Source organism: Rhinopithecus roxellana, chromosome 1 (genome assembly GCF_007565055.1).
Source record: "Rhinopithecus roxellana isolate Shanxi Qingling chromosome 1, ASM756505v1, whole genome shotgun sequence".
NCBI lineage: Eukaryota > Metazoa > Chordata > Mammalia > Primates > Cercopithecidae > Rhinopithecus > Rhinopithecus roxellana.
In genome coordinates, this window is record NC_044549.1 from 57,090,231 (window position 1) to 57,112,160 (window position 21,930).

The 21,930-nt window shown below is 51.9% G+C and overlaps 3 protein-coding genes across 3 annotated transcripts; 2 read left to right on the top strand and 1 right to left on the bottom strand.

Moving 5' to 3' along the window:
* Window positions 1–4,908: 4,908 nt before the first annotated feature.
* NICN1 (nicolin 1) lies at window positions 4,909–9,674 on the top strand. Its single transcript, XM_010369717.2, has 6 exons — window positions 4,909–5,129; window positions 7,561–7,737; window positions 7,994–8,107; window positions 8,551–8,622; window positions 8,936–9,040; window positions 9,115–9,674. Exons 1-6 carry the CDS (start codon window positions 4,998–5,000, stop codon window positions 9,154–9,156), a joined length of 642 nt encoding a protein of 213 aa, XP_010368019.1. The 5' UTR covers window positions 4,909–4,997; the 3' UTR covers window positions 9,157–9,674.
* A 1,757-nt stretch (window positions 9,675–11,431) lies between these two features.
* On the top strand, window positions 11,432–17,028 carry AMT (aminomethyltransferase). Its single transcript, XM_010369738.2, has 9 exons — window positions 11,432–11,523; window positions 11,613–11,780; window positions 12,609–12,689; window positions 13,808–13,939; window positions 14,361–14,439; window positions 14,741–14,886; window positions 14,996–15,176; window positions 15,865–16,020; window positions 16,121–17,028. Exons 1-9 carry the CDS (start codon window positions 11,434–11,436, stop codon window positions 16,297–16,299), a joined length of 1,212 nt encoding a protein of 403 aa, XP_010368040.1. The 5' UTR covers window positions 11,432–11,433; the 3' UTR covers window positions 16,300–17,028.
* A 300-nt stretch (window positions 17,029–17,328) lies between these two features.
* On the bottom strand, window positions 17,329–21,930 carry TCTA (T cell leukemia translocation altered). Its single transcript, XM_010369759.1, has 3 exons — window positions 21,487–21,930; window positions 21,013–21,067; window positions 17,329–18,998 (listed from the first exon to the last, which is right to left on the bottom strand). Exons 1-3 carry the CDS (start codon window positions 21,707–21,709, stop codon window positions 18,956–18,958), a joined length of 321 nt encoding a protein of 106 aa, XP_010368061.1. The 5' UTR covers window positions 21,710–21,930; the 3' UTR covers window positions 17,329–18,955.

Below are 21,930 nucleotides of genomic sequence, written 5' to 3' on the forward strand. Positions count from 1 at the left end.
GCCCATCCTCTGTTTTGTTTTATAGAGATGTGTGTCTCACTATATTGCCCAGGGTGGTCTTGAACTCCTGTGCGCAAGCAATCCTTTCACCTTGGCCTTCCTACGTGTTGTGATTATAGGTGTGAGCCTCTGTGCCTGGCCTTATTGAGAGCTATTGGACATGGCTGTAAAACAGAGATTCAACAAGGATTTCACATTGAAAAAACTGCCTGCCACAGTTGGGCAATGTATTGAAGGGGCTGGAGTGAAAGTGGCTATTTACCAGCAAGCTAAGAGGTGAAACTCATCTGTAATGAAGGGCCATACAGTTCTGTGTCTGCTGGTGGCTGTGCTCACAGCAGTGGGACCTAAAGCTAGAGCTTGTCTGTATCCTCCTGATGCCCAGGGTGTCCATACGGTAATCTATGGGATTTAGGAAGCCCTCTGCTTCAGAATGGGCAGGCTTCCTATAGGGAAAAATCTCAGGAACATGGAGGGAGCTACTCAGTGAATCATTAGCCTGGGTCAAAATGGAGATGGCAATGGTCAGTCAGTCCAGGAGTCTAACATTAGAAATTGTCTTCTCCTGACAACAGCCAAGGAGGAGGCAGGGAATGTTTTCTGTTACTTAAGGTCACCAGGCCTGGAGTGGGAAGGCACAGCTTATCTAGGCCATTCCCTGGGCTGGCCTGGAATCATGTGCCTGGGCTTGTTTGACCTCATACCATCAGAGCCCCATGGGCTGTGCAGCATCTGTCTCTGGGGCCCCTCAATATAGGGTAGACACAGGTTAACTGAAGCTGACCATCGCCTAGGGAGTTCTGACCTGTGAGATGGGAGCCAAAGGGGTTCCAACTTTACTCTACACTGCTTTCCTGGTTTGGGAAAATCACTGGACCTCTTCGGTCTAAGCTTTGTCATCTATAAAACAGGCTTAACTGAAAATCTCTGGGACATTTTTTCCACAAGTATCTGTCTTTTTTTTTTTTTTTTTCCTTTTTGTGGAGAACGGGGTCTCGCTGTATTACCCAGGCAGGTCTCGAACTCCTGGGCTCAAGCTATCCTCCCGCCTCTGCCTCCACAAGTATCTGGAAGAATGGTGATGATAAATATGATGGTTAAATTGTGTATGTGGTTTTTGTTTTGTTTTTGAGACAGGGTCTCACTTTGTCACCCAGGCTGGAGTGCAGTGATGCAATTTCAAGGCTCACTGCAGCCTCGACCTCCCAGGCTCAAGTGATCCTCCCACCTCAGCCTCCCGAGTAGCTGGGACTACAGGCACACACCCCCCTACCTGGTTAGTTTTTGTATTTTTTGTAGAGATACAGTTTCACCATGTTGCCCAGGCTGGTCTTAAACTCCTGAGCTCAAGCTATCCACCTGACTCGGCCTCCCAAAGTGCTAGGATTACAGGCATGAGCCACCGTGCCTGGTCAATATTTATTTTTTTGCTTTACCTTTTCCTTTTTTCCCTCCATAACCACTCCCTCACCCATCCCCTTCTCGCTCTTTTTTTTTTTTTTGAGACAGAGTCTTGTTCTGTTGCCCAGGCTGGAGTCTGGAGTGTAGTGGCATGATCTCAGCTCACTGCAACCTCTGCCTCCTGGGTTCGAGCGATTCTCCTGCCTCAGCCTCGCAAGTAGCTGGGACTACAGGCGCGTGCCACCACGCCTGGCTAATTTTTTGTATTTTTAGTAGAGATGGAGTTTCACCGTGTTAGCCAGGCTGTTCTCAATCTCCTGACTTCATGATCTGTCTGCCTTGGCCTCCCAAAGTGCTGGGATTATAGGCATGTGCCACCATGCTTGGCCCCTTCTCACTTTTTTTTTTTTTGAGACGGAGTCTTGCTCTGTCGCCCAGGCTGGAGTGCAGTGGCCAGATCTCAGCTCACTGCAAGCTCTGCCTCCCGGGTTTACGCCATTCTCCTGCCTCAGCCTCCCGAGTAGCTGGGACTACAGGCGCCCGCCACCTCACCCGGCTAGTTTTTGTATTTTTTAGTAGAGACGGGGTTTCACCGTGTTAGCCAGGATGGTCTCGATCTCCTGACCTCGTGATCCGCCCGTCTCGGACTCCCAAAGTGCTGGGATTACAGGCTTGAGCCACTGCGTCCGGCCCCCTTCTCACTTTTAAGATCATGTTTATTGAGGTATAATTTAGATACAATAAAATGAGCAAATCATAAGTATTCAGTTTGTTTATTTTTTAGAGAAGAAGTCTCACTTTGTTACCCAGGCTGGTCTCAAACTCTTTTTTTTTTTTTTTTTGAGACAGAGTCTCGCTCTGTCGTCCAGCCTGGAGTGCAGTGGTGCGATCTCCGCTCACTGCGAGCTCTGCCGCCTCCCGGGTTCACGCCATTCTCCTGCCTCAGCCTCCCGAGAAGCTGGGACTACAGGCGCCCACCAGCACGCCTGGCTAATTTTTTTTTTTTTTGTATTTTTAGTAGAGACGGGGTTTCACCTTGTTTGCCAGGATGGTCTCAATCTCCTGACCTCGTGATCCGCCTGCCTTGGCCTCCCAAAGTGCTGGGATTACAGGCATGAGCCACCGTGCCCGGCCTCAAACTCTTAAATTCAAGTGATCCTCCCAGGGTGATGGGATTACAGGCCTGAGCCACTCTGCCTGGCCTATGCATTTCTTCATATTGATGAGTAGTATTCCATTGTATTGATATAGCACAATGGGTTTATCTGTTCATCTGTTGGACATTTGGATTATTTTCAAATTTTGGTTATCATGAGTAAAGGACTTTGGTTTTGTTATGCTTCCATTTATCTTGGGTAAATACTTATGAATGCAATGGCTAGATCATATTGTAGGTATAAATTAAGAAAGACCCTGTTTTTCAAAGTGGTTGGAGGCCGGGTGTGGGAGGCAGGAGGATGATTAGAACCCAAGAGTTTGAGACCAGCTTGGGCAACATAGGGAAAAATAAACAAAACTAGGCGGGTGCGGTGGCTCAGGGCTGTAATCCTAGTACTTTGGGAGGCCGAGGTGGGCAGATTGCCCGAGCTCAGGAGTTCAAGACCAGCCTGGGCAACAGGCTGAAACCCCATCTCTACTTAAAATACAAAAAATTAGCAGAGTGTGGCAGCGTGCACCTGTAACAACAGGCTGAAACCCCATCTCTACTTAAAATACAAAAAATTAGCAGAGTGTGGCAGCATGCACCTGTAGCCCCAGGTACTTACGAGGATGAGGCAGGAGAATCCCTTGAACCCTGGGACTCGGGAGGCGGAGGTTGCAGTGAGTTGAGGTCGTGACACTGCACTCCAACCTGGGCAAAAAGAACAAAACTCTGTCTCAAAAATTAAAAAAATAAAAAGGCTGGGCTCAGTGTCTCATGCCTGTAATCCCAGCACTTTGGGAGGCCAAGGTGGGCAGATTACCTAAGGTCAGGAGTTCAAGACCAGCATGACCAACATGGTGAACCCCTGTCTCTACTAAAAGTACAAAAAATTAACCTGGCTCAGTGGCTCACGTCTGTAATCCCAGCACTTTGGGAGGCTGAGGCAGATGGATCGCGAGGTCAGGAGTTCGAGACCAGTCTGACCAATATGGTGAAACTCTGTCTCTACTAAAAATACAAAAAAATTAACCAGGCATGGTGGCATATGCCTGTAATCTCAGCTACTCGGGAGGCTGAGGCAGGAGAATTGCTTGAACCTGAGCCAATTGCAGAGGTTGCACTGAGCCAAGTCACGCCACCGCACTCCAGCCTGGGTGACAGAGCAAGACTCTGTCTCAAAAAAAATAAACGAAAAAAAAAAAATTAGCCGGGTGAGGTGGCGGACGCCTGTAATCCTAGCTACTTGGGAGGCTGAGGCAGGAGTATGGCTTGAACCTAGGAGGCGGAGGTTGCAGTGAGCCGAGATCACGCCACTGCACTCCAGCCTGGGCGCCACAGAGCGAGACTCCATCTCAAAAATAAATAAATAAATATAAAAAATAAAATAGACAAAACTAGCAGGACGCAGTGGCGTGTGCGTATAGTCCCAGCTATTCTGGAGGCTGAGGTGGGATCACTGCGAAGTCGAGGCTGCTGTGAACCGTGATCGCGGCACTGCACGCCAGCCTGGGTAACCGAATGATGCTCTGTTTCTAAAACAAACAGAAAACCCCAGGTTGGAAATCAGCAAAGGATGAGGATTCCAAGCACTTCACATCTTTGTCAGTCTTTACTTTTAGCCTAATGACTGTGTGGAGGTTCTAATTTGTATTTCCTTTATAAATATTAAGTATCTTTTCATGTTTTTTTTGGCTATTTATCTACTTTTGCAAAGCGCGTGGTCAAATCCTTTTTTTTTTTCCAATGGCTAATACGTAATATTTTTGAGTATTTTGAAACACAAATCACTGCTGATTTCTGTTTATGTATTTATATGGCTTTAACAGACTACCGCCTTAAGCACTGAAAGGAACCCAAAGAGAGCCGAAAGGCTTGCATACAGAAAGGCTGGGCAGTTGCTGGGCGGGGTCCGCGAGTAGGCTCTAAGCCTCGCGCAGTGATTGGCTGAAGAAGAACTTCCGTGGAGGGGTGCGGTAACCCATGCCTGTAATTCCGGTACTTTCGGAGGCCAAGGCGGGGGAGGGGGAGGAATCACTTGAGATCAGGGGTTCGAGACTAGCCTGGACAATATGGCGAAACCCCGTCTCTACTAAAAATTAAAAAAAATTAGCCTGGCATGGTGGCGGGCACCTGTAATCCCAGCTCCTAGGGAGGCTGAGGCAGTACAATCGCTTGAACCCCTGGGACGGAGGTTGCAGTGAGTCCAGATCGCGCCACTGCACTCCAGCTGGGGCGACAGAGCGAGATTCCCCGTTAAAAAAGAAAAAAAGTAAAAAACTTCCGCAGGCACTTCCGACTCCCGGCCCACCCTGAGCTTCGGTGATTGGCTGCGCTGGCCGTACTCGGGGCCTCCTGGGAGTTGTAGTTATTGCGGCTCAGCTGAGGATGCCGGGAAGGGCTGGTGGTCGGGGGCCTGGAGCGGCGGTTGCGCTTGGTTGCGGCTGCTGTCATCATGTCCCGCATTTTGGTGCCTTGCCATGTGAAAGGCACCGTAGCCCTCCAGGTGGGCGACGTGCGGACCTCCCAAGGCCGGCCTGGCGTGCTGGTCATCGATGTCACCTTCCCCAGCGTCGCTCCCTTCGAGGTGAGCAAGCCTGGTGGGCGCGACCGAGGCTCCCGGGCGGGGCCGACCTGGAATCTCGGTCGTTTCCTAGGCATTTAATCTTTTACAGGAAAGCTGCTGCCGTCTTCTTTGCCTTTGCAAATTAATCATTCATTTATTTAGTCCTTCAGTTAACACATTTTACCTAGAATTGAGCTTCCTGTCTTGTTGTCTGCTATGTCTCTTGCCCACATCCAGGACAGCGCTGGCATGCAGGTGGCGACAGGGGGCTAGGTTTTGCTGTAAATACCAAATAGTGAACCAAAATAGAAGTTAGGGGTCATTTTGTCCCTGGCCACAGTTGGGGATCGCTAAGCAATGATTTACCCCAAAACCTGCCTCCTCCCCATTCTTATAGTCCCTGCCAGAGGTCCCTTACTTCACCACCATCCCCCCAATGACTAGAGTTGCCAATCTCCAGTTGCACTTCCACATCAGTTGATAGAGTGACTGGACACTGCATGATTCAATAAAGAGGGCAAAACCTACCTCCAATGGCCTGGCATTGAGACCCCTCTGTGTCTGTGCCCCACCTGTTTCTGTCTCCTTTTTTTTTTTTTTTTTTTTTTTGAGACTGAGTTTCACTCTTGTTGCCCAGGCTGGAGTGCAGTGGCGCGATCTTGTCTCACTGTAACCTCTGCCTCCTGGGTTAAAGCAATTCTCCTGCCTCAGCCTCCCAAGTAGTTGGGATTACAGGCACCCACCACCGCGCCCGGCTAAATTTTTGTATTTTTAGTAGAAACAGAGTTTCACCATGTGGGACAGGCTGGTCTCGAACTCCTGATGTTAGGTGATCCACCCACCTGGGCTTCCCAAACTGTTGGGATTACAGGGGTGAGCCACGGCGCCAAGCCTCGTCTCTGCCTCAGGAGCTTTGTGCTGTGGTGTGTGGTTCTTCCCCAAGCTGTTCCTTACCGTCAACTGGGAAACTTAATTATTAAGAGCCCAAACTTGGCAGGGCGCGGTGGCTCAAGCCTGTAATCCCAGCACTTTGGGAGGCCGAGATGAGCAGATCATGAGGTCAGGAGATAGAGACCATCCTGGCTAACACGGTGAAACCCCGTCTCTACTAAAAAAATACAAAAAAACTAGCCGGGTGAGGTGGTGGGCGCCTGTAGTCCCAGCTACTCGGGAGGCTGAGGCAGGAGAATGGCATGAACCTGGGAGGCGGAGCTTGCAGTGAGCTGAGATCCGGCCACTGCACTCCAGCCTGGGCGATAGAGCAAGACTCCGTCTCAAAAAAAAAAAAAAAAAGAGCCCAACCTTGGAAATCCTGACTTAGTAGACTAAGGTGGAGCCTGGACAATTTATTTGGTAACACATTTTCTTGGGTAATTCTGATGAGTATCCAATGACAAGATCCACTGCAGTAGCCAAGCTGAATCACTGGCTGTTCCAGTGCTATACCAGCTTCTCTCACCCTTTGGTAATTCTTTGTACATGCTACTTTTACATTATCTACATTTCTTCTTCTTTTTTTTTTTTTTTTCTAAGAGGGAGTCTCGTTTTATCACCCAGGCTGGAGTACAGTGGCTTGATCTTGACTCACTGCAACCTCCACCTCTTGGGTTCAAGTAATTCTCCTGCCTCAGCCTCCCAAGTAGCTGGGACTACAGGCATATGCCACCATGCTCAGCTAATTTTTTTGTATTTTTAGTAGAGATTGGGTTTCACTATGTTGGTCAGGCTGGTCTTGAACTCCTGAACTCAAATGATCCGCCCACCCCAGCCTCCCAAAGTACTAGCCACAGTGCGCAGTCCACATTTTCTACATTTCTTAGTCCACTTGGTGAACTCTTCCTCCTTCAGGCCTTATATGTATATTTTCTGCCTCTTCCAGGGTTAGAGCTCTGCACTCTAGGAGCATCTTGGACATGTGGCAAGATCTGCAGTCATGATTTGTTTCCATGACCTACTCATTTAGACTGTGAGCACCTTTAGGAAGGCAGAATTGTCTTTGGGCCCCAGTGATACTTGTTGAAATTGTTAGTTCAGTAGAAGAGTACATTCAAAGGGGAAGAGGCAGGTGGATCACCTGAGGTCAGGAATATGAGAGCATCCTGGCCAACATGGTGAAATTCTGTCTCTACTAAAAACACAAAAAAATTAGCCGGGTGTGGTGGCACATGCCTGTAGTCCCGGCTACTTGGGAGGCTGACTGTAGTCCCGGCTACTTGGGAGGCTGAGGCAGGAGAATGGCTTGAACCTGGGAGATGGAGGTTGCAGTGAGCTGAGATCATGCTACTGCACTCCAGCCTGGGTGACAGATCGAGATTTCCTCTCAAAAAAAAAAAAAAAAAAAAAAAAAAAAAAAAAAAGGCGGGGGGAAGGAATAGGTAGCGCCTTTGACCTTTGAGCTTTTTGGGCCCTGGACCTGGGTCTGACTTGCTGTAATGGGTTGTATGTGCTCTAGTTGCAGGAGATCACATTTAAGAATTACTACACAGCTTTTTTGAGCATCCGTGTCCGTCAGCACACCTCTGCACACACACCTGCCAAGTGGGTGACCTGCCTGCGGGACTACTGTCTAATGCCCGACCCACACAGTGAGGAGGGAGCCCAGGAGTATGTATCGCTGTTCAAGCATCAGGTCAGCTGGGCCTCAGGATGGCCAGGGCAGCCCAGATGAGGACTTACCAGAGGTGGGGGGATTGGGTCAGTATACCAAGAGGGAAGAGGGAGCCAGTCTGGCCTGGACTGTGGCTTTCAGGGAAGTGCCTTGGAGGGACTATTGTTCCTTCCTTCCCAAAGGCCTGCAGAGTGGGCAGCATTCTGGCTCATTGCTGGTTGGGAGGCTGCTGGGCAGTGAGCTGGGTCCTTGCTGGGTCCTTATGTGTGTGTGTCAGATGCTGTGTGACATGGCCAGAGTACTGGAGCTACGCCTGATTCTGCGGCAGCCATCACCACTGTGGCTGTCTTTCACAGTGGAGGAGCTGCAGATCTATCAGCAGGGACCAAAGGTAAGTGACTAGCTGAGCTGCTGGCTGGCCCTTTCCCCAGAAAGCTCCTATGACTGAGAAAGCTAGGTGGTGGGGTGGGTAATGGGTAAAGATTGTGAATGGGGCCTTCATGGAGGTTAGCTGGGTGTGAATGTTGGAAGCTTACAATGAGAGATGAGGCCATGTCCCCATATCCCCTGACCTTTGGGGCTACCTGCTTCTTTCAGAGCTGGGGCCTTTAGGTTCTGGGAGACACTTTTGAGCTTGTGTTTCTGAGGACTCTGTCTGCACAGCAGGAGAACTTAGGTAGTCTGACTGCCCCTTTAGATCTCTGTGGGCTCCCTAAATAGGGTTTTCCCAGTGTCTGAGGCTCAGGGCCCTTCTCTCTGCTCCTAGGACCTTGGAATCTGGTCCCAGAGCTGTCCACTTTGTCTCACTCAGGGCAGTACATCTTTGCTTTGCAGAGCCCCTCCATGACCTTCCCCAAGTGGCTCTCCCACCCAGTGCCCTGTGAGCAACCTGCACACCTCTGTGAGGTAAGCCCTCACCCTAGGTAAGAACCATGTGTGAATGGCTCTAGTGTCCAGCACAGGCCAGGTGGACCCCTTCCTGTAAAATTCTGGGGCTAGGCCCAAGGCCCTTGGGTGTTATCTTCCTCTTGGGTATTCTGTGGGATTTGAGGCATCTCTGTTGTGGAGCTACAACAGGCCCTAACCTCACGTTTCATAAGCTATCTGAGAATGTTTTTGGTCTCAGCTGGAGGGCCCCTAGCCCAGGTTGGCCTCTCTAGAGCCCTAAGGGCACTGCTGGGGAGAGACCCATGGCCACTGACCCCTCCTTCTGGAGCAGGGTCTCCCAGACCCCAGCAGGGTATCCTCCGAGGTGCAGCAGATGTGGGCACTGACAGAGATGATCCGGGCCAGTCACACCTCCACGAGGATCGGCCGTTTTGATGTAAGTAATCGCTTCCCTCTGCTTGGCTTGCTTTGCCCTGAGCAGATCAGACCTCATGGTCTTTTGTATTTCAGGTGGATGGCTGTTATGACCTGAACTTGCTCTCCTACACTTGAATGGTGGCTCCTACCCAAGATGTTGGCCTTTCCGTGCCCACCCAGACTTGGTTTGGGCCACCAGAGGCTGAAGTGTGTTTCCTGTGCATTCCGAATGTTGCCTGCATGCCTATTCTGTCTGGGCCACGTTCACAGATTCAAGATTCTCGGGGGGCTCACTGTGTTACTTCAGCATGAGCTCCTGGCAGGGGGGGTGCCCTGTCTTCGCCTGGCTGCAACTCAATTCTTCCTTCTACCCAAAAACACTCCAGTCAGTTGTACTTACTGAGAATCCCTGAGTGCCCTCTGCCCATCCTGCCAACATGCACATTCCTGTCTTCTGCCTGCTCCCTCACCTCAGTGCAGTTGGGCTGGGCTGACCTACTAGAACCTGCTCCATGTATGAACCTGGAAGGCCACTGCTGGCATGGCACTTGGGACACTTGAGGAAGAAACAGAAACCTTCTTTCTTCCTGTGTGTCCCCTAGTGGTTTTCTTTCCGTTTGTATTATGCCACAGAAATAAATTTCTTGTCTAAACTCTTCTGCTACCTACCTAGGAAGGAAACCTAAAGATTTGGGCAGCCTGAGTCTCTCAGTTTCTGAGCTGGCTCCTGAATATATGTTCAAGTGGGTGTGCCCATAGGGCCTGGGCAGGTGTCTCTAGCAAAGCCAGTGCCTGAGAATAAGAACTGGAACCCTTCTAGACCGGGTGCAGTGGCTCACACCTGTAATCCCAGCACTTTGGGAGGTTGAGGCAGGTGGATCACCTGAGGTCGGGAGTTCGAGACCAGCCTGACCAACATGGAGAAACCCCGTCTCTACTAAAAATACAAAAAATTAGCTGGGTGTGGTGGTGGGCGCCTGTAATCCCAGCTACTCGGGAGGCTGAGGCAGGAGAATCTCTTTAATCTGGGAAGTGAAGGTTGTGGGGCTGAGATCGTGACATTCCACTCCAGCCTGGGCAACAAGAGTGAAACTCCATCTTAAAAAAAAAAAAAAAAAGGAACTGGGACCCTTCTGCCATCTGACATAGTTCAAAGCACATCCCTATCCTTTCTCCCAGTTGTCCCGCTCCTTTTTTTTTTTTTTTTTTTTTTTTTTTTTTTGAGATGGAGTTCCGCTCTTGTTGCCCAGGCTGGAGTGCAATGGTGCAATCTCGGCTCACCGCAACCTCCACTTCCCAGGTTCAAGCGATTCTCCTGCCTCAGCCTCCCGAGTAGCTGGGATTACAGGCATGTGCTGCCACACCCGGCCTGCCCCTTTCCAAGAGAGATGCTCAGCATGATGAGAGATCAGCCAGGGTAGGGAGTGGGTCCAAGTAAGGGTTTGCCTTGTTGCCTTTTAAGAGGCCTAGGTCCTCCATTAACTCAGGCCAACCATTAAGTGATGCAGGCTGCTCTTCCTTCATGTGAGAAAAACCTGTTTCCCTCTGGTTCTTCCTGACTTTGCACCTGGTGGCTATTATGAAGCAGTACTGCAGTATGTCTTGGACCTGGAAAGTTGGACATGTGTGCGGCTCAACAGTTTTCTCGGAAGAGTTTAGTGAGCTTTTGGTGGCCACCGTCTGCTCTTACCTATGAGTTCTTCCAGGTGGCGACTTTACCTGCAAGGTCACTTACATAGCCCCACTCAGCTGCTTTGGAAAGCATGATGGAGCAGTAGTCCTCAATGTGTGTGTGAGTGAAGAGGACCTTGTGGTAGCAGGGACCATGCTTCATTTCTGGCTGTGTCCCCATCCGAGGGGCTGGTATGCAGTAAGATCAATACATACTTGTGGAATGCATGACTCTGCTGGCTGCCTGTGTCTGCTTAGTGGGAGAGCTGTGGACCTAGGGGTCCACATGAGGCCAGACTACTGTGGTGCTGCCTACCTGCCAGGCTGGCTCCACCCTGCTGTGACCTCTCCACCTTCCCCACCCCTACTTGACCTTACTCCCTTGAGGTCCTAAAGGTATGATTCAGACCTTTCCGCCCTTTCTGGAACTTTGACTGGAGACAGGGCGGTTCTGCAGGGGGCAGTCTAGCCCCTAGCTCTCTTCTGGGCAGCCCAATCAGCTCTGGATTGCCCAAGCTGCCCTGAAAAGCCAGCCGAAAGAGCCGGAGGCTGTTTCCCTATGGTTGGGAGTTCCTGCATTCTCTGCTCTAAATCCCAGCCTGCCCTCGGGGCTGCCCACGCCCCCTTCAGATCCTTTGCTCCGGAGAGAGACCTGTCCGAGCAGAGGCCTGGACTACATCTCCCGGCGTGCCTGGCAGTGTGGTGTCCTCTGTGCGCCATCTGTACTTGTTGCAGGCGACGATGCAGAGGGTTGTAAGTGTGGTGGCCCATCTGGGCTTTCGCTTGCAGGCATTGCCCCCGGCCTTGTGTCGTCCACTCAGTTGCGCACAGGTGGGATAGAGGGTGTTGATCTTGGAGGGTGGGGGAGGGAAGCGGCTGGGGGCTAGGGCCCTGGTGGCACTAAGCCCAGCCGCCTGCAGGACGTGCTCCGCAGGACACCGCTCTATGACTTCCACCTGGCCCACGGCGGGAAAATGGTGGCGTTTGCGGGTTGGAGTCTGCCAGTGCAGTACCGGGACAGTCACACTGACTCGCACCTGCACACACGCCAGCACTGCTCGCTCTTTGACGTGTCTCATATGCTGCAGGTGAGCCAGGGGAGCACGCTGGCCGCCTGATCAGGCCTTCCTCCCTGTTTACAGTGGTGCACTCCTTGGCTTTGTTTGCTGTGAACTGGATTCCAAGGACAGCCCTCCCAGAAGAGCTAGAGGTCATGGGGGTGTCATGGATAGGTCAATGGCCCCAAGGAAATGAGCTCAGAGGGTCTCATCATCATCTCATCCTTCTAGTCTGCCCCCACTAAGTGGTGTGCCTTAATGTCCCAGGTTTTCCAGGGCTGACACCCACTCTCACGTATTGGGCTGGGTGTTGGTTTGAAAAGGGGTTATTTCCGGTGGCTCATGCCTGTAATCCCAGCACTTTGGGAGGCCGAGGCGGGTGGATCACGAGGTCAGGCAATCGAGACCATCCTGGCTAACACGGTGAAACCCCATCTCTACTAAAAATACAAAAAATTAGCCGGGCGTAGTCTCAGCTACTCGGAGGCTGAGGCAGGAGAATGGCTTGAACCCGGGAGGCGGAGCTTGCAGTGAGCTGAGAGCGAGCCACTGCACTCCAGCCTGGATGACAAAGAGAGACTCTGTCTCAAAAAAAAAAAAAAAAAAAAAAAGAAAAGAGGTTATTTCAGGAAGGTGCTAGGTCCTGTCTAGTTCCCTGGCAGTCCCCCAGCACAGAGTGACTGGGGGAGGTCAGGAAGTCAGAAGGTGGTCCTTTGCCACGTGTAGAACCAAAAGACTGGTTAGTCACTTTGGGTGGGCTGGACTGCACTGTGGATGGCAGGGAGAATGCATCCTAGATTAGTGGCCTTTTGGGTTGTAGCTGTTGCAGTGGCCTGAGGCTTTCAATCTCTTCCCCAGACCAAGATATTTGGTAGTGACCGGGTGAAGCTGATGGAGAGTCTAGTGGTTGGAGACATTGCAGAGCTAAGACCAAACCAGGTGGGCCCTTTTATTTCTGCTCTATGAGTTTTCTTAGTCATGAGCCAGCAAATGGGCTTAGTCCCTACCTCTGGCTTAGGAGCACAGAGATGAGTCAAACACAGCTTCTCAGGGCTTGCAGTCTTGGGGGAAGGAATCCCTGAGTCATTTCCAGAGACCCAGACATTTGTAGAGAGGGGAATATCCCAGCCTTACCACATCAGGCTAGGAGGCCAGAAACCAAGGTTAATATGCTGCTCTCTGGCCATCCCTTCTGTTTAACCCCTCTCTATTCAAAATGTGGTCCCTGGCCAGGCGCCGTGACTCAAACACCTGTAATCCTAGCACTTTGGGAGGCCAAGGTGGGTGGATCACCTGAGGTCAGGAGTTCGAGACCAGCCTGACCAACATGGCAAAACCTCATTTCTATAAAAATACAAAAATTAGCTGGGTGTGGTGGCGCGCACCTGTAGTCCCAGCTGCTCGGGAGGCTGAGGTTGCAGTGAGCTGAGATCACACCACTGCACTCTGGCCTGGGCAATGGAGCGAGACTCAGTCTAAAAACAAAACAAACCCAAAAAAGTGTGGTTTGTAAACCAGCATCCTTGGAGCTTGTTAGGAATATACGCTCAGGCACTGCCCCACACCTGCTGAATCGGAACCTTCATTTTAACAAGATCCCCAGGTGATTCATGTGACCCCCTCAACCTCAGGCTTTTTGTCCATCAGTGAGGAGGCTAAGGAAGTTTTTTGGGGGCATTGCTATGGAGTGCTTAGAAGAGCCTGGGATCATCAAGATGACCTTTGAAGCTTTTGTCCTGTGGGTTGGCAAAACATGGGCTGAGTTGTCCCAGGTTTGGATAGGTGAAGCAGCAGGTCCTAGGGGTCATAGATGAAGCATCAGATGGGGCTCTCAGTACAGAGTGGGGAGGGGTGCAGAGGTCTCACCAGATCAGGGAAGCACCCCAAGATAGGGAGGGGATGAAAACTTACTTGGTGCATGAGGACCAAAGACCTTGGACTTGGGCCCAGACTTGCACCTTGCACACCCTGAGTCCTTCACGTTAGGGTTCATAACCTTTTGGTAGCTAAGTGGGTTCAGGGCTCACCCTTGGCCTTGCCCTCCACTTTGGTCCTAGGGTACACTGTCATTGTTTACCAACGAGGCTGGAGGCATCTTAGATGACTTGATTGTAACCAATACTTCTGAGGGGCACCTGTATGTGGTGTCCAACGCTGGCTGCTGGGAGAAAGATTTGGCCCTCATGCAGGTACACCCCCTGTGTTCTAGGCACCTTGTCTTCCTTGTTCGTAGAGCAGCATCCTTGTTGTCCAGGACAGGGTTGGCGCAGACAAGGGACCCGGACAGTGGCTCTTTGAGTGAATGAACAGCTATAAGACTCAAGAGCAGGCCCACTCTGGAGCATGCCAGGGTTTGGTGGTGGGGGATTAGGCATGGGGAGGGGGCCTTGGCCCCTCTGGTGAGGGTGTGAGGTGGCAGACCTGGGTTTGGGTCACCTTTTATCACTTAGTAGCTATGTGACCTTGTAAGATGGGAACCAGCCTACTACCTTTTTTTTTTCTCCCTCCTCCTCTCCACTGTCTTACTACTGTCCAGCTCTGCAGTGTCCAGCCCATGGTAGGTGCTCAGTAAGTGGCCCCAGATGCTCTTGTGGTGTTTCTGTCTTTTAGGACAAGGTCAGGGAGCTTCAGAACCAGGGCAGAGATGTGGGCCTGGAGGTGTTGGATAATGCCCTACTAGCTCTGCAAGGTGAGAGGGCTGGGCTGGGGTTGGAGCCAATCTTTGCCTTACTGGCTTCATTGACTGCTTAGTACAGAGACCATACCAAGAAGGTGTAGAAGGTGTGATATTTGTGTGCCATAATTTTAAGTTTGGTATCTTGCCCTCCTCCTACCTACTACAAGGCTCCATGGGCTAGGGACAAGGGCATCCTCTTCCACTTGCAGAGTAAGACTTGCTCAGGGCTTGTTCTGGTCCCTGAATAAGGCTTTAGTCCAGCTTTGAGGGGTGCTGGGACCTGAATACTTGGTCACTGGCTCCCTGGGCCCAGGCCCCACTGCAGCCCAGGTACTACAGGCCAGCGTGGCAGATGACCTGAAGAAACTGCCCTTCATGACTAGTGCTGTGATGGAGGTGTTTGGCGTGTCTGGCTGCCGTGTGACCCGCTGTGGCTACACAGGAGAAGACGGTGTGGAGGTGTGTCAAGAAGTAGTGTAAGGGGCAGTATACGGCACAAGATGCACATGAGGGGTGGAAGGTGTGTGGTACAGGGAGCTTCCCATCTGCCCTCTGGTGTTTCATACAGATCTCGGTGCCGGCAGCAGGGGCAGTTCACCTGGCAACAGCTCTTCTGAAAAACCCAGAGGTGAAGCTGGCAGGGCTGGCAGCCAGGGACAGTCTGCGCCTGGAGGCAGGCCTCTGCCTGTACGGGAATGACATTGATGAACACACTACACCTGTGGAGGGCAGCCTCAGCTGGACACTGGGTGAGCTGGGCCAGCACTCAAGGATGGGGTCCTGGAGGTTGGGGTGACCCTTAATAAGACTAACCAGCCCATAACTCCTCCAAAGGTTATGTAGCCTGGACCAAGTGACTCAGCCTTCCTGAGCCTCCCTTTCCTGAAGGTGCCACTGTGGCTTTGCCTATTAGAAACTGAAGATGCTGCCGGGCATGGTGGCTCATACCTGTAATCCCAGCACTTTGGGAGGCCGAGGCGGGTGGATCACGAGGACAGGAATTCGAGAACAGCCTGGCCAACATGGTGAAACCCCGTCTCTACTAAAAATATGAAAATTAGCCAGGCATGGCGGTGGATGCCTGTAATCCCAGCTACTTGGGAGACTGAGGCAGGTGAATTGCTTGAACCCGGGAGGCAGAGTTCGCAGTAAGCCGAGATTGTGCCACCGCACTCTAGGCCTGGGCGACAGTGACTCCATCTCAAAAAAAAAAAAAAAAGAGAGAAACTGAAGATGCTCAGCAGGTGGGCAGCATGGCCTCTAAGGGGTAGGAGGTGTTTTTTTTGGCTGATGGCAGTGAGGGGAGGAATAGAACCTGGAGTAGCCCAAGCAAAGGGGCCTTGATGCTAGATGGGTGTTACCTGAGGACTTCATAAGGACCTCCTGTGGCCAGGACTTCTATGGGCTGTGGCTTATGTCTCATGTGTCATTCTCCAGGGAAGCGCCGCCGAGCTGCTATGGATTTCCCTGGAGCCAAGGTCATTGTTCCCCAACTGAAGGGCAAGGTGCAGCGGAGGCGTGTGGGGTTGATGTGTGAGGGGGCCCCGATGCGGGCACACAGTCCCATCCTGAACATGGAGGGTACCAAGATTGGTAGGTGGACCAGGGAAGCTGGGAAGCCCTTGTCTCTTCCCCAGGAGGGTGGGGGCACTGGCAGGGTGGTGCTAATGCATGGCTTATGCTTGCTTGACAGGTACCGTGACTAGTGGCTGCCCCTCGCCCTCTCTGAAGAAGAATGTGGCAATGGGTTATGTGCCCTGCGAGTACAGTCGTCCAGGGACAATGCTGCTGGTAGAGGTGCGGCGGAAGCAGCAGATGGCTGTAGTCAGCAAGATGCCCTTTGTGCCCACAAACTACTATACCCTCAAGTGAGGATGGCTCAGGGTGGGGCTGTCCCCTCCAGGAGTCTTGCCTTGGAGGGCATCCTACAAGGGGTTAGTCAAGAAGCTGAGGCAGAACTCACTGGGGGTGGGCAGCTAAGGTGGAGGCTGATTCTAATTGTCTGGTTGAGGGGCCATACCACCTATTCCCTCCACCTAACTCATGCCACTCCAGCTTCCTTCAGGACCCTGCTTCTGAGTGACAGACCAGCTCACACAATGGAGGGTAATGAGAAACTTTGGTTCTGCCATCTCTCCCACTCTGCCAGGTGCTGGCTGTGGAGCAAAGGCTCACCTTTGTGGGGAGGATAAAACCTGCCCAACCTACCTCACAATGGTTTTTCACATTGCAAAGGGTGATAACACGGGCGGTGTGGACTTAGGCCACCCCCTCCAGTTTGCTTTCCATAAATGCAAATTGTCCCTACTGCAAGTCAGGAATGATTGCTGACTCATAGTAGGGCTGCTATGCCTGTGTGTAAACTTGGGAATGGCTGAGGGAACAGAGAGTTACTCTTCCACATTCCCAAGTTGGTCTAGTGTGCTGCCCAGTAGCAAACCATGGCAGGCTCACCACCTATTCTGAGCTCCAGGGCTGTTGTAGGGCAGGGTGGCCTTCCTCCCAGACTTGCCTTACCCTGGGCTGATCTTTGCTCTTGGTATGCATTAATGAACTCCACTGAATCCTGAAAAAAAAATTAAACTTCCTTCTTACTTGCCAGTCTCTAGCTTCATTGTTCTTTGTTCACAGGGTTCCTGAAATGCCAACCCAGTGCCTGCCTTCCTGGCCTCTAAGACAAGCTTGGAATAGGTTCTCCTTGAAAGGGGCCAGGCTATAAGAATGGAGATATTGCCCGTTGGGCACCCTATCCCTGCTCCTCCAGGGAGCTGGCATCACCTCTCCCCTCCCTGCAAGTTCTTGCATCTGGGTCCCAAGGGGAAACAGCTTCCAGGATGTTCCCTCTCTCACTGCCCCTGTGCATGCATACCCTTGTTCTGTCTGAATAACCACAACAACCGATGCACTTCCGTGTTTAATAAGCCACATCCTCAGTTGAGCCTGGGGTGAAATGTGAGATCCTGACTCTGTGCAGTAGTATCAGTGGGTGGGCCTGGGGCTGTGAAGACCATCATCCTCAGTACAGCTGCAATTCCAGTGCCCCTCTACCACAAAGATGGCTTAGGCAAAGGCAACCAGATGGAAGTGTGACATCCAACAGGAAGGAAGTAGGCAGGGGTCACTAAAGTGGCTGGTGGCCCAGCGGATGGAAGCAGAAGTATGGCCATGAGGGAAGGAGGCAGGTCCAGGGCTACAGTGCTTTCAGGTACTGGTGTTTCTATAGGGGCATTTGCCACCCATACCTTTGGAAACTCCTCTGGCCTATTGTGACATGGCAGGGCTGCCTGGTTCTTGAAGGCAGAGAAGATGCTAGTGGGGAGGAGCTGAGGCTGTGACATGCGTTTGTACCAGATCCAGATGGGTAATGATGAGGCTGAAGGCTATGACCGGGCCACTGTGCACTAAATGCTTGGTACCATCCTATGAGGGGACAAGGTACAGACCCACATTCCCATAGGCACTTAAGCAGTGTCGGGTAGGAAGCTACCCCAGCGGTTCAGCTGTGCTCCTTCAGGTACTCAGCTTACCCCCAAGAAGGACTGAGAGGAATATGAGTAGGATAGTTGGCAGATGACAATTTTCTTTGCCTGGCTCACAGGAGAAGTCTGATTGGGCCAGGGATGTGGGTGTTTGGTGCCTCGATCTGGATGGTGCCAGCAGGGACACCACCCTGCCTTATTCCTGAATGGCCAGCTAAATAACCATAGAGCTTAAGGTCTGACTCAGGTCAGGATTCCCTGGCTCCTTGCCAACAAAGCAAAACCAGAGATTCAGAAAACTCAGGGCTTAGGAGAAAACAGACCTGCCTTACAAATCTCAGAGCTGGTCAACCTCAGGCTTCCTCTCAGGAAAAATATTGTTTTTTTTTTTTTTGAAATGGGAGTCTCGCTCTGTCACCCAGGTTGGAGTACAAAGGCGCAATCTCGGCTCACTGCAACCTCTGCCTCCCAGGTTCAAGCGAATCTCCTGCCTTAGCCCCTTGAGTAGCTGGGATTACAGGTGTGCGCCACCACACCCGGCTAATTTTTGTATTTTTAGTAGAGATGGGGTTTTCACCATGTTGGTCAGGCTGGTCTCGAACTCCTGACCTCATGATCCGCCTGCCTTGGCCTCCCAAAGTGTTGGGATTACAGGCGTGAGCCATCGCGCCTGGCCAACTCAGGAAATATTTTTATGGGATCATATCTCAGGGGGATGGGAAGAGGGACAGGAAAAGAAACGTAAGACAAAAGAACTGATGGCCTTCCCAACCCAGAGGCTTCCTGAGTTATCACCCCTGAGACAGGAGGAATACAATCTCTCTCCTTAAGGCACCCAGATAAGGGTACAGGCAAACTCTTCCCTTGCCCAGTGCCTGGATGAGGACGTAGGGCCAAGAGGCAGAAGAGGCCCAGCCCTGCAGGCACTGGGTACCCTGCTACCAACCCTGAACCCCCGGCAGTTGTCCCTGAGGTCTGGGGAGCAGCAGAACCCAGTGTAGAAGCCAGCAGACCCAGTGATGCCCTTGGAGACCCTCTGCTGCCTTCCCTTATTCTCTGTGGGTTTTGAGAGGTTCGTTTGCTGCCATTTCCCTGAAAGTGATGGAGAGAGAGAAGAGAGAGGGGTTATTCCATGGGCAGAACAGTTGATGAAATTGGCTCTCCCAAGCTCCTTCTTGAGGGTTGAGCTAGGCTCAGTAAGGTCACATAACAATCTAGACCTCTCTGCTGCTCTCCCACAGCCCACCCTGGGCCCAGCACCTCCTCCCTGCAGACCCATTCTTCTTCCTGGTTCTCCATGTTAGTATGGCATTGCCATCCTTCTCTTTTTTTTATGATTATTCTTTTTATTTATTATTGTTATTATTTTTCTTTTTTTGAGAAGGGGTTTCACTCTTGTTGCCCAGGCTGGGGTGCAATGGCAAGATCTCAGCTCACTGCAGCCTCCACCTCCTGGGTTCAAGCAATTCTCCTGCCTCAGCCTCCCAAGTAGCTGGGATTACAGGCGCATGTCACCACACCCAGCTAATTTTTGTATTTTTAGTAGAGATGGGGTTTCGCCCTGTTGGCCAGGCTGGTCTCAAACTCCTGGCTTCATGCGATCTACCCTCCTCTGTCTCCCAAAGTTCTAAGAACAGGCGTGAGCCACCGTGCCTGGCCTATTATTTTTTTTGAGACAGAGTCTCACTCTGATGCCCAGGCTGGAGTGCAGTGGCGTGATCTGGGCTCACTGCAACCTCTGCCTCCTGGGTTCAAGTGACTCTCATGCCTCAGCCTCCTGAGTAGCTGGGATTACAGGCGTACACCACCATGCCAGCTACTTTTTTCTATTTTTAGTAAATATGGGGTTTCGCTATGTTGACCAGGCTGGTCTCAAACTCCTGACCTCAAGTGATTCGCCCATCTCAGCCTCCCAAAGTGCTGGGATTACAGGCAGCCAGGGGGCCTGGCGTCTTCTCCAAGACAGAAATCTGGGCAGTGGCAGCCTTTCTTTTTTTTTTTTTTTTTTTTTTTTTTGAGACGGAGTCTCGCTGTGTCGCCCAGGCTGGAGTGCAGTGGCTGGATCTCAGCTCACTGCAAGCTCCGCCTCCCGGGTTTACGCCATTCTCCTGCCTCAGCCTCCCGAGTAGCTGGGACTACAGGCGCCCGCCACCTCGCCCGGCTAGTTTTTTGTATTTTTTAGTAGAGACGGGGTTTCACAGTGTTAGCCAGGATGGTCTCGATCTCCTGACCTCGTGATCCGCCCGTCTCGGCCTCCCAAAGTGCTGGGATTACAGGCTTGAGCCACCGCGCCCGGCCCAGTGGCAGCCTTTCTAACCTCTAGCCCTAACTCTTGGACCGCTTTATCTACTTGCCATGAAGTAGGCATTTATAAAGGCAAATTAGATCAGATCACAGCCTTGCTGAGTTAGTCTTTCAATGGCTCCCAAGGTCCAACAAGCTCTCACGTTCAAGCTCCAGCATCACAGTCTTACCTATTCTAATATGTCACCCTTATCCTTCCCTCTTAGCCTTGCTCTATCCATTCCCTTTGCCAGGTACACTTTGTCACCCTGTGGCCTTTGATCTTGGCCTAGGTGTCTTTCTTGGGAGATGCCTTCCCTGACCACCCCTGCCCCGTGCACCCCTAATAAATCCCTGGCTCCCCATGAGCAGGGCCCGGGTTGTCTTTGTTCTCTGGGCCTCGTGTGGTCCCTATGTGATAGGGGCCCAGAGATTATCTGAATGAATGCCCTGATTAGTGAATGCATGTTTTGCAGAAGAGGAGGCTGACCCTGATGAGGTCAATGTGCTAAGGACAGAGATTACTGCCTTCCCAACTGAGGGGATTGTGCGGAGTGGAATCCAACAAACCTATCATTTCATCTCTCTGAAATTATGACACCACCACCACCTGTCCTACAGGCTGCTGAACAACATGCTGATGGACTGTCCAGACCTTGATGTCATCCTAACTCGAAGCCTGAACTCTACGTGCAGACTTGAAGCTTGCTGCAAAGGCCATTAAGCTGGTGGGCTTATAGCCTGAGAACTCCCTTCTGTCACCAGCACAGGAGTGTCCTTGGAATGCCAAGCATGGGGTTGTGGTATGGACAGATTTACTCACCACGAAGGGAAATGCGTGGAGCCATCAGGCGTGGATCCATTCTGACCACCCAGACCTGGAGGCAAAAACACATCCAGAGCTGCAGCAGGCTGGGGTGGGTGGGGATCTGAGCAGGCATCAGCCCAGGTCAGGTTAGAGACCACTGGCATTGTTTGGTGAAGTCTAGTAAGGGTCCTAAGGGACTAATCGTATTGCCAGGTGAGAGTTCTGAGGAACAGATACAATGTGATGGGTGGACTGGTGGGGATTCTGGCGTAAAATGGTATGGTGGCATGAGTCAGGGTACAACGTTAAGTTCTCTCATCCAAGTACCCGGCTTAGTTTCCGGGGTCAGATGCGTTCAGGGTGGTAAGGCCGTGAACCAATGTTAAGTTCTGATGAGCCTCTTGCAGGATAGTGGGGAACCCAATGATACAGTCGGGAGAGGGTAGGGGCGGGGGCGGCCAGCCCACGGAGGTTCGTAGGAAGCCTCACCTGGACGGTGATACAACCCGGTCACTGTATTCCCGTAGAACCCCCACGCCAGCTGGATGCCCAGGAGACTTAACACCAACCACAGCAGCAACAGCTTGAAGAGGGTCACGCGCATGTCCTGCGCCTCCCACTCCCTCAAGAATTCGCTGCCCAGCGCGCCCAGCGCATCCAGTACCGTGGTCGGTAGAGCCTGCAAGGCCTGCCCAGACGAGGGCTCCGCCATGACTGGCCCTCGCCCCACCCGGGATACTGTCACCGTAGTCCCTACTACGCACGCGTGTGATCTTCCGGGGCCAGGCCCGTTAGTACGCACGCGTAAATCTAGGCAGGGCGGGGCCTACTTCGCTTGCGTGAAGTGTTGGCAGTTTGGGGAGGAGTATTAAAACCGCGCACGCGCACCTAGCCCCACCCTAGGTGCTTGAGGGATGAGTGACTCCGGGAGTA